Source organism: Bacillus rossius, chromosome 11 (assembly GCF_032445375.1).
Source record: "Bacillus rossius redtenbacheri isolate Brsri chromosome 11, Brsri_v3, whole genome shotgun sequence".
In the NCBI taxonomy this organism is placed as follows: Eukaryota; Metazoa; Arthropoda; class Insecta; order Phasmatodea; family Bacillidae; genus Bacillus; species Bacillus rossius.
In genome coordinates, this window is record NC_086338.1 from 8,557,449 (window position 1) to 8,569,498 (window position 12,050).

The 12,050-nt window shown below is 34.5% G+C and overlaps 1 protein-coding gene across 1 annotated transcript; it reads left to right on the top strand.

Annotated features, from left to right (window-relative positions):
• Positions 1-787: 787 nt before the first annotated feature.
• On the top strand, positions 788-11,428 carry LOC134536621 (uncharacterized). The gene is made up of 2 exons (XM_063376413.1): positions 788-6,390; positions 6,953-11,428. The coding sequence occupies exon 2, from the start codon at positions 7,851-7,853 to the stop codon at positions 8,871-8,873; it is 1,023 nt and encodes a 340-aa protein (XP_063232483.1). The 5' UTR covers positions 788-6,390; positions 6,953-7,850; the 3' UTR covers positions 8,874-11,428.
• Positions 11,429-12,050: the final 622 nt, after the last annotated feature.

Genomic DNA, 12,050 nt, shown 5'->3' on the forward strand with positions numbered 1-12,050 from the left:
TTAACAGGGACAAATGATGTGATGGTGAATAGAGAGATTGAATCAAATTATATCTCTTTACAGTTATCAATACGGCTCCATTATATGGAACATCATCAGCAAAACTGACAGCAAAAAACTTGAAAAAGTTCAAAACAAAATAAACAAACTTAATTAATCAAAATAAAAATTGTACTAATATTGTAAATTTACACTTCCTTCTTGGCTCTTTGTCATCAAGAAGAGACATATTAAGTTCAATGAACTTATCAGGAACATGGCAGGTATGTCTTTAGTGTAGCTTTTGATGACACACATCTGTGTTGTTGACACTGCTGTACTCGTGCAGTTATTAATTTTGCTTCGTCTGGATTACTGTGACATTGTACACAATTACAAGGCAGATGAACTTAAAGAAAGACTCCAAAAAATTCAAAATATTTGTGTTCGCTTGATGTATTTAACCTTAAATTGCGTGATCACTAGCATTCTTACTATAATAAACAAGGCTGGTTTAAACTTCATCACAAAAGCTCACTAAATGCTCTACAATAAACTTTAAAGCAGATACTCCTCCATATTTATGCCTGTGGTTTACGTTTATAAGTTGAGATCACACACTTAGGGCCCGTTCAAAATCAAACCGTGAATACTTAAGGCTGTTCAAGAGGTTAAAAACGTTTCGTAAATACTGCAGTTGTAACATTATGTCTATGTTATAAGTTGTTAACACTTACCAAAGAACTTTTTAATTCCAATTACAATAAAATAAAATATTATTTTTTATTGATTAATTTATATTTTGATACTGTAACTAAATTTTAACAATTGAGAGAAACTACTTAACTATGAGTAGTGAAAAAATTAATATCATTGCCAAATATATTTGTGAATGTTATGAGAAAATTTTATAATTTTATGCAATACCAGTTAAAAGAAATGAAATATTTGGTTTTACACTATTTTTAATCGGTAAAAACATCGTAGACAACATTTTATATCATGAATAAATTACATATTTCTATACTTATATTTTTACATAATGACATAGCCACAACTATTGACTTTGCAATGATGCATCAGCCGTATCTGTGTGGTCAACAGTATAATAATAATAATGTTTACATAACGTACGCCGTGTGTAACCGCAGCGCGAGGTTTGAGCCGTGTCGCCATTCCCTGCCCGTCGTCTTCTCCCGAGTGGCCGTACGCAGGCGCTCCCCGCGTGGCCCGCGGCAACTACTTGCAGCTGGCCTGCAGCGGACAGCTGGCTCCCTCCGTGAAACACGAAGCAAAGTTTCGCGCGCTTTGAGCCTGTTCAATGCAGTTATTTTGTAAGCGTTTGTGAGTTGTGAGAGAAGCGTGTTTTCTGGCAGAGCAGAGATTGTTTGTCTGTGAAGCATGCCGAAGAGCCGAATACCACCGAGCCGGAGATACAAAAGAAGTATTAAATCTAAGATCAAGCGAAGGTTTTGGAGGGAAAAAAAAGCACAACTTTACTAAACGGAGAAATATTCGACACAGGCAAGGTAAGTAAGCTGTGGATTTAAGTGTACATTTCAGCTACAATATTCCTCGCAATAATTTTGGTAGTGGCATTAAATAGAAACTTAGGTATACTTATGTACGCGCGTTAGAAGTTGTACATTCTTGGCATAGTAAAAACTTTAATTACGCATGAAAATGATTAATAGAAATAAAATAATACATACGATTGGTGAAGTGTAAAGCCGGAGTTACAATAGCCCGTCGCCTCCGTCCGTCGCCTCCACCCGTCAGTCACGTGATCTTCGGCCAATCAGAGAGTCCGAAAAATTTCATCCGTCCGTCCGTCCGTCGAAAGTTTATCAAACTCATACTTTCGACGGACGGACGGATAGATTATGTCTGTGGTTTCAACTGTGATAGTCAATTGTCACTAGATTAAAGGCCTATGGTATTTGTATTGTCTCTTTCGGATGGTTTTATTATGAAATTTGCGTTTCTTAAAACTCATTTCCAATCAATTTAATTATGACTCTAAAGTTTTCCAGTGATATACTAATACAACATGTGCAAAAACATGATGTAAATATTAAATAACATCGATATAATATTCTGAGAGATATACACTGTTGGTAGTACTTACTTGGGAAAATACTTTGACGGACGGATAAAATCGCGTTGTAAATCGTTTGCGAGCTGCGTGGTTTTGACGGATTTAAAAGTGACGGACGGATGGCGGACGGAGGCGACGGACTATTGTAACTCCGGCTTAAGTTCAATCAAATAAATATGTATTCAATATTAAGTATTTAGCAAGGCCGTCTTAAACTATGCTGGGGCCCTTGGGCACACCAGAATTTGAGGCTCTTTTGGAAAGTAAAGATAGCGAATTATACTAACTTTTTTTTTATTATGATCTTCTATTTATTATGGGCAATCAAATAAACAATATAACATCTATTTTAGGCCTCGTTTAGACTGTGTAGCTTGACTTTGGAATTGGAGTGGTTTACATTTTTGATCGCTAGATGGCATATTTAGTAAATTAGGATCCGTTCTGAAATATTATTAATTAGTGCAACCCGCAAACAAGCATTTTTACGGCGGCGCTGTTAGGTACTGTGCTCTACAAAAATGTTTTGAGAATAAATGTGAGAGCAATTGTTGGTCCTTCGGGGCCCCATAAGGATGGGTGGCCCTGGGCACGGGCCCCGTGTGCCCTTATGGTAAAGTCGGTATTGGTATTTAGTATTTATAATTCAGAAATCAATATTGATATAAACTCATGTATAAATTAAATATTTTAATTTAGTAAACTAATCGAGATTAATTGTAATTAATAATGAAAATATATAACTTATACAAATAAATCGTTAATACAGAATCACCACCTCACCTTTTATAAAAACAGTTGAAAAAGTTTATAAATACAATTTCTAACACTAATATTCACAATAAATAAATAGTTTTAATAACATGAACCAGTATTTGTATGTAGCCTTTTTTCATCCCATCAATATTTGTTGCTGGTGCGCACATATTGTAAAAATTCATTCATACATTTTTCCGTAACGCGGCTAAAGAAGTATAACTCCAAAAAAAATGTGTTTTGTACATAGCTGCTACTTGTGTCCGGTTGAAACATTGAAAAACAACAATGACATTTATATCACGAAAGCTGGTTAATTGGGAATTACATTAAATTTCTAGCACATTACTTTCACCCAACCATCAGTACTACAGTAGGTAGGTATATTGTAGCGACCCGAGAGGCGAAATTCTGCATTGGTAAATAAAAATAAATTAAATAAATACTCATTATTTAACATTTAATTCCATAAGATAATCTAGATAAATTTTATTTATAAAAAAAATTAATACGCATAATATTTGTAATAATAATCTAATGTTTAAAGGGTGTGAATGGTTTTCGCTACCAGTACCTACTAAATTAAAATACTTAACCGAGTTGCTAGAAAGTTTAGACGAAATCTGGATTTAACTTACACGTGTAGGTATTTACAAATGATACAAAATATTTATACTGGTAAATGTTAAGAATTATAAATTGAGATAAAAGTTTACAAAAGTTATCACTGAAGCGAAATTTAAAAAAAAATATACTACAGTTAACCACTACTTAGAAAAATATAATCAGGAAATATGCTGAACTGTCACTTCTACGACTTTAGATTACAAATTCATAACTTTTAAATTAAAGTATTTTTATATTAATTGTAATTTTAATACAGAAGTGATGTTTTGGTAACAATGTCAGGTTAGAACACAGACGTCTGAAAGTATTATTAAAACATTAAATTTATATCTATTATTTGCAGAACAAATTCAAGTTTATAAGTGATTATCAGGTTATATCTCTTGCATGGACTTTGAAATTGCCATAGTAACCAATTTAAAAAGAGTAATGGATGTGTAAATTCTGCATACATAAAAAATTCATAGCACGACACGTGGTTGTTTACCTGCGAAAATATATTTTTTGCGCGTGCCAAGAGCTGTGTGATGGTTGGTTTCCTGTCGTTAGACCGAATGATATGTCCACCAGGATCAAACAATGTTGCAGCGGAGGACATAGTTGCCAGCTGCTCCAGACTAACCGACCACACCACTACGTACTTACTCATATACATAGTTCAGGGGAATGCAAACGCAAACGACCGATCAATTTTGTCGGCTATAGTTTCGGTGCGGTGAATTCAAAAGTAGAAAACATCACCTTATTAATATTTACATTTACTTATGATTACGTATTTTCAAAATAAAATTTTCAGTTTAAAATTCACAATATTCTTTTAACTGCGATAATCCTTTTTTTCGAGTTTTCAATTGGTATTTATTACTAAAATTATTGATATATTAATTGATAGCATGCCAAGAAAAAAGGATACAGAAAGAAACTCGTGAAAACTAGGCTGGACAAATAATGTGAATAATCATAAGAAACTTTTACGGTGAATGTGTATAAATTTGTGACCAGCCGCGATGTCTTAGGTTCAGGAGTACTTAGTAGTACTTAGCTCCTGATTGTGGTCTAAATATGAATTCGAACAAGGATGTGTTTTCACAAAAACCTTTCATTCGGAGAATTTATCATCATTGTAGGACTTAGATCTCAATGAACCTAAATTTCCTGCAATGTAATTACTACACCTAGACAGAAACGGTGGTTATAAAAAGTAAAATATTTATATTACATTTACCTTTTGATGAGTGCTTAGTTATTATGTTTACAAAATTTTCAGATCAGGTGAAGAAATATCCAGCTCAGAAAAAAGATCACTTTCAATAGCTGATCACGAGAAACCCAAGGATTCCTGTGATGACTTCAATTATTTGGACAATAATTACGAGGAAAGTGAAAGTGACTTCCCCGAAATTGTGGTCGAACATGACAATAATCACATGCCTCTAGAAGAAAGACTGCTGGGAAATAGATGTGTAAATATTTGCCACTTGATGAAAGAAATGGCAGTAATAGAGGAGCATAAAAAAACCTGTACTTTGGGAAAATTCATTTTCAAATCTGAAATTCGCTGTGGACTCTTTTCTACATGGAAATTCCAATGCGAAACTTGTAATGAAATAAAAAAGATTACCTCACATGAACCAAAATATTTTGATGACATCAACGATAGTGTAGTATGGGGTGCTCTGTCAATAGGAATCGGACACAGCCAAGTAGAAGAATTGCTCTCTATAATGGATATTCCTTCACTTTCAGGAGAAAAATTTAGAAAACACGAATCTTCAATTGAACAGGTAAAACCAAAATCTTCGTACATTTTATAATATATTATTCTACTAGATAGTAAAGTTATAGTTATTAGCCGAGTTTCTTATTTACATCACTATATACGATTATTCAAAATACGTGTTACAATGCAAGAAGTTTGGTATGATACGGCCAATCTAATAACAGTTACTAGTAAACATGGAATCAGAAACGAGTAGTTACTTTTATACAGGACGTCAAAGTATGTTGGTTGGGCAATAAAAGTGATAAGTGATATGCGCTGACCTTGCAATTAATGCCATCTAATAGTTGGTCATAAAGTTAAAGGTTAAAGAGACTGTTAGAAATGGTATCCAGCTATACGGATGCACGGTTGATAACGACGGAGCATGTTGTTTTCAGCCGTCGTTAGACGGGGCGGGATATCACAATGGCGCCACATTCCCCTGACCTCATCAAGATAGACTTTTCTCTGGGGCTACATGAACTCACTAGTGTACGAGACTCCCGCGGATTCTGTGATGAACCTCATCACTCGCATTGATTCTGCAGATGCTGACGTTTAGGCTGCCCAAGACGTCATAACAATGGCTGAAGACAGCATGCTCTGTCTTTGTTAATTGTGCATCCGTGAAGGTGGCTGCTATTTTATACATTTATTTTTAATTTAGTGAGTAACTTCTGGATGGCATAAATTGCAAGGTCAACGCATACCACGTTGATTGTTGGTAGTATTCCAACATACCAACAAACTTTGACATCATGTAGCAAAGTAACGACTCGTTTACAAACCCATGTTTTCTAACAACTGTTGTTCCACTGCCTGTGTACTACCAGCTCTACTGCATTGTAACACAAATTTTTAAGCAGCTTACATACTTTACATTGGTTTATAAACACTGAACTAAATAACTGAAGGCTATATAAGTCGTAAAGTGAAAACTTATGTCATAACAGTTAAGTTAAAAGACTCCAAAAATTATACAAATCGTTATTTTCAGGCCTGGGAAACATATTTGACAGAAAAGATTCAAAAATATGGCGAAGAAGAGAAGAAAATAGCAGAAGGCAATGAACATTTTTGTAATGGAATTCCATACATAACAGTTGTAGGTGATGGTGGTTGGGGAAAACGCACTTACGGACATGGATATAATTCATCTACAGGAGTAGTGAGTATGCATTGACTACTGAAAGTAATATACATACAGTAATTCACATACTGTGAATATTTTTTTCTTTAGGAATGTTTATTACTTTTCATAATAGTGAATACCTATACTAATAATCAACTGGAGAAAAACCTGCGTCCAATGACATAATGCTAGAAAACTTCACAATATCATCTACTGTCTCCTTTTAATTTTTTTCTTTGGCTGCTGATTTTGTGAAAAGCTGTTAATTTTGTTTATCTCATATGACAGATAAATCATAAATCAACTCTGTTATTTTAAAATATCCGATGCTGGTTGAATTTCTTCAATGGTCACTTATACCTATATTGTAGAAAAAAAATCACTCTTTACAGTCTAGCCTATCGCTAAGAAAATATCTCATCTTGCCTGCATGTGTAGATAGTTAATGCAGCAAACTAAAAATTAAGCTCTGTTTATATTTTATACATAATTTTAAAGCTACATATACTTGCATATTTGTAATTCATGTTAATTGGTTGTGTACATGTATTCACTCAATCGCCTATAAGTTGTTACAAGTTACTTTTCTGATTTACAGGCTGTTATAATTGGACAAGAAACCCAAAAAATTATTTTTCTTGGAGTCAAAAACAAATACTGTAGCATTTGTTCCTTGGCAAAATCAAAACACAAAGATGTATCAAAACACGTGTGCTACAAAAACCATACAGGTTCTTCAACTAAAATGGAGAGAGATATTATCTGCGAAGGATTCAATCGCAGCATTGAAATGCATGGACTCATGTATAAGCATTATACTGGAGATGGGGATTCTGCAGTTATTGCAGCAATTCAACAAACATGTAGCTACGGACGACTAGTTACAAAAGTAGAGTGTGCTAACCATGCTACTAGGGCATTTTGTGAGAAAATGCATAAGTTAGCAACAAACACATCATACCCATTAGAAGGTAGAAAACTTCTTTTGGAGACTACTGTTGATAGTAAAATATCAAGACTAGAACGACTAGTCAAAGGAGTTAGAACGGCAATAAAAGAATCTGCTAAACTTGATGGCATTTGTGCAGTTGAAACACTTAGAGCAGATTTGCGAAATGCTCCAGAACACGTGTTTGGGTGCCATGAAAATTGTAGGTCAACATTCTGCAAAAGAAAATCAACTGGAGAAACAAATCTTCTTCCTGACCTGGAAAAATCTGGACTCCTCCGACCTCTCCGAATTTTAATAGCTAATTTGGAAAAGAAAGCTGACAAACTCGTTAGTAACAGCACCACGAACTCCGCAGAACGGTGAGTACCATTTAATATTTTCATAGCTTATGTATGTTAAATAGTTTATAAGCTTATATTTACAATGTTAAATATTATCCTATATGTGGGCAATGTTTGTTACAGGTATATGTCTCTAAATACTAAGTTTACTGGAGGTAAACGCATTGATTTTGGTAAACGAGGAAGCTACTACAGACGTTGTTATGGAGCAGCTATCGCACACACAAATGGCCCGGGCTGGCATTCTAGTCCCTGGAAGAAAATGCACGGCCGCAGTCCCGGTTCAGTGTGTAAACAACTATGCCACAAACGTGAAGAGAAGTCTTCGAAACGAAAACTTTACTATCAGGAAAAAGGTGCGCCCAAAAAAAAAAAGGAAACGAGGAGGAGGCCCCGATGAACACTATGGAGATGAAGATTTAATACCAGAACAAGATTTGGCATACCGCTGCGACCAAGTTTTACGTAAGCTTAAAGAAGAAGCTGACACCAAAGAAAAAATATATTCCATAGAGATCGCAACACGTGGTCAGCATGATAGTGAAAAATGGCACGAGTATCGCCTCAATCGTCTTACTGCATCAAATTTTGGAACAGTTATCAACAGACGCGATAACACATCCTGTCACAATTTCGTCCGAAATTTGTTATTTCCTAGGGAATTTAATTCTTTATCAGTAATGTATGGGAGGGTACACGAACCCGAAGCATTGTTAAAATACAGTGTTGCAAAAGGAGTGACTGTAAACCCATGTGGTCTCTTTATTTGTGGTGATCAACCTTTCCTTGCTGCAACTCCTGATGGCCTGGTGGATGAAGATGTGATAGTAGAAGTTAAGTGTCTACCCTCTGTAAAAGACAGAAAGTTAGTGGATGCAGTACAAGACAAAAAATCGTCAGTTTGTTTGGAATTAAAAAATCATCAGCTACGATTAAAAAGAAATCACAAATACTACTATCAAGTTCAAGGGCAGCTGAACATTTCAGGGAGAAGATATTGTGACTTCGTAGTATTAACCGAAAACAATTTCTTCGTTGAAAGAATAGAAAAAGATGAGAACCTATGGATGAATGTGATGATGCCAAAACTCCAGAAATTTTATATGAACTGTGTATTGCCAGAAATTGTAGATAGCAGAATCAAGAGCCAAATGAGTATTCGAGACCCAGTCTATATTATTCAAGCACAGGAAGAAATGAAAAAGAAAGCGAAATCTAAGAAATAAGGCGCTGAAGTGTTTTCACATCAAATTTGTGCATATGTATAATATAATATTAAGTAAATGGCGTATTGTTTGAGTAAATTTTCCAATAACTTATTTCCTAAATCTTAACAACTGACAAAAATTGGCACCGCAAGACTTCGTTATTTTAAATCTCCATAACGGTGCAGTGTTAATTATATTGTGTTCATATTTGTAAATACTCTTCACAAAAAGAGTTATGTTATGTTAGTTTTTGAGCTGCACTACTCTTAAAAATATTATTGTTACATTTTTTACAACACATCTTGAAATAATATGCAATAACATTATTTGGATTCGTTATAGTAGGCCTACAGCATTACGAACTCAGGAGAATATTTAAGAATGTGTTTGGTAACGAAAGTGTTGAACAATTTAAGCTTAAAACAATTTAAATATCGCAATGTTCTAGACATAGTTCGATGTCCAGTGACTTGCAAGTTAAAAAAAAATAAATACCCAATTCTGTGATAGATTAAATAAACTTATTTAAGATGCTACCAACTATGTAAGAGAACTAAAGCGACTCGAAGCAGAGACCATTCCGGCGTCGATTATGAGAAGACGGATGGGTTTCTGCACTCGACGTAGTGTACTTGAATTGCTGCAGTTCTCATTGTCCTCATACTGCTACCGACTACACCGACGGAACACCATCAGCCACGACGCATACTATATACGCCTCTCTGTCTCAGCAAGCGTAAGTCATTCCAAATCAAAGTACCATTTGTGTGTGTGTGTGTGTGTGTGTGTGTGTGTGGGCTCTAGTGCTTTAAAATAATATTTTATAAATATAACGTTTATTCCGGTTTGGCCTAGGCGCATGGCGGAAGTATTGAAATACTTCCAGGGTATTTAAGTGTTGTAATTTATTGTGTGTAGCTACTATATATTTATACTTTGGTATATGTTTTCTAATTTAATCTTCACGATCAAAACTATTTTAGTATTCACTATATTTGTTTGAAATTGTATCAGATATCATAATTTTAATTTATATTGTGTAATATTTAATTAATTTGGTCATTTGGTATATATCAAAAACAGTTTTACAGTCATTAATGCAATTTTATCTGTTCTCTGAGCATTCCTCTTTCTGTAAAGAACTTATGTCACTGCTTAGGCACAGAGAGTACACGAGCTGCAGCCATCGGCAAGTGTTTGTTTGATGTTTGCAGTCTGTTAGGATACCGAGTCCTAGGAGCTGCAACACATAAATCTTTAATATATATATATATATATAGCCTATATATATATATATATTCATACTCAAACGGTATTTTTTAAACAAACCTTGATATTCTAAGTAGGTATATAATTTTCACATTTTACACATTGTAACCTTTGTACACCTACTGTATAGCAAACGCCACTTTATTCAGTGAGCTCTCTCTTGAATCAGTTAGCTACATAGAAGGTTACAGATAAAGATTAACATAAAAAGTGACCACAAACCCTAGTATGCAAAATACAAATAACAACAATTTAACATTAGGGGCAACCAATAAAACATTTAATTGTAATTATCGAAAAAAAATGTATTCTGTTTAAACAAAATTTCATTTGAAGCAGTAAAATAACAATTATTAAAATTGGACAAATACTTTAGTTATAGAAATTAATGTCAATAAAATAAAATTTAGTTTGATGCAGTAAAATAACAATCATTAAAATTGGACAAATACTTTAGTTATAGAAATAAATTTCAATAAAATAGATTTTTCAATTAATTTTACACAATTAATAGAAATTATGACCAAAGTGATAATAATATATATATTTATATATCGGGTCAAACCAATCCAGTCCAAACTAGACTAAAATTGTAAAATTGCATTTAGGACGGCACACTAGAACAAAAGTTTTAGTTTTCTCAGGGATAATTGCACTCGGTCTAGCTCAACGGTGGAATCAAGTTCTCTTGGTTACAGACCTCTGAGTGTGCCGTCAACAGTTTAAACTCATTTAATAATTTAAATTTCAGGCCACAATGTTCAAAACAGTTAATGGAATAAAGGGAAAACAGTTTGTAGAAGCTTATAGGGCTTTAGGGGGCTCATGTAAGTCGCAGGAGGTACGGCGTCAGTATCCCCGAGCCACGCACAGGAACGATAATGGCCTACCTCTAGGCTGATGCTGTCTCTGGTGGTATGCCGCAGATATCTCGTCCCAGAAGCGTGCACTCGGAAGTCCTGTTGTACAACCACACTACGGCTATAATGGGTAGATTTTCTAACCACTCAAACGTTCTATATTAAAACTTTTACATCGCCTGGAGCAGCAGTGGCCTGCTCCAAGCCTACACCCTTATCAGCAAGATGGCGAACTTTTTTAAAAACTTGTTCCTTCGGCCCTAAAACCCACGCTAACTTCGTTTGAAAGCCGGGGCAACAAAGCATTGTTTCCCGGAGCCAATCAACGTCCGCATAGCATGATTAGATCACGGAAAAGCAGTTCAAAACGAAACTTATCAAAGTCACAAAAACGGTTCAGAAATAAAATATAATGGTCCGAAAATTCATTAAAATCCACCAAAATAATAATTTAGTTAAGTTCATAGCCGAAAATGTCACTTTTAAATACCGTCAGAAAAATGTAAACAAACAGACTGGTTGCTATGGCAACGACGGCATCGTGGCTAGCGGCGCGCGCATAGAGAAAATAACTCTATAATCACGTGTGATTATAACATAGACAAGGAAAAATAATAATTTTATATTTATTTATGTTTAAAAAAGACAAAAACAATTCCAATAATTCTTAGCATGCCTTGCAGTAACCTTCAACTCATATTTTTTTTCAACCTGTAAAGCTAAAATTGTGGGTTTTAGCAAACAAAAGTGCTACTCTTATGAAGTGCAATACATTATAGGAATCAAATGTTTTTTTCATATTAAGATAGTAATGAGGATTTTCTGTATTAAACTAAACTAACCTATTTATTATCCCTTGGACGGATTTTTTCCTACAAACGATTTTGTCGAGAATCTTCATCACTAGTCGGGAAGTAATTAGAACAAAATACGACAGTTATGTGATCCGATATCGACACGCTTTTTTTCGTGGACGACTATTTTATAATCTCTGTGTCATAAAACGAAAAACTACATAATATATTCCCGGCAGTCGCAACATGGTAACGACTACAATAACGGTAAA

What these genes read in the sequence shown, in the direction of transcription:
- LOC134536621 (XM_063376413.1), top strand. Translation starts at nt 7,851, where the DNA reads ATGGAGCAGCTATCGCACACACAAATGGCCCGGGCTGGCATTCTAGTC.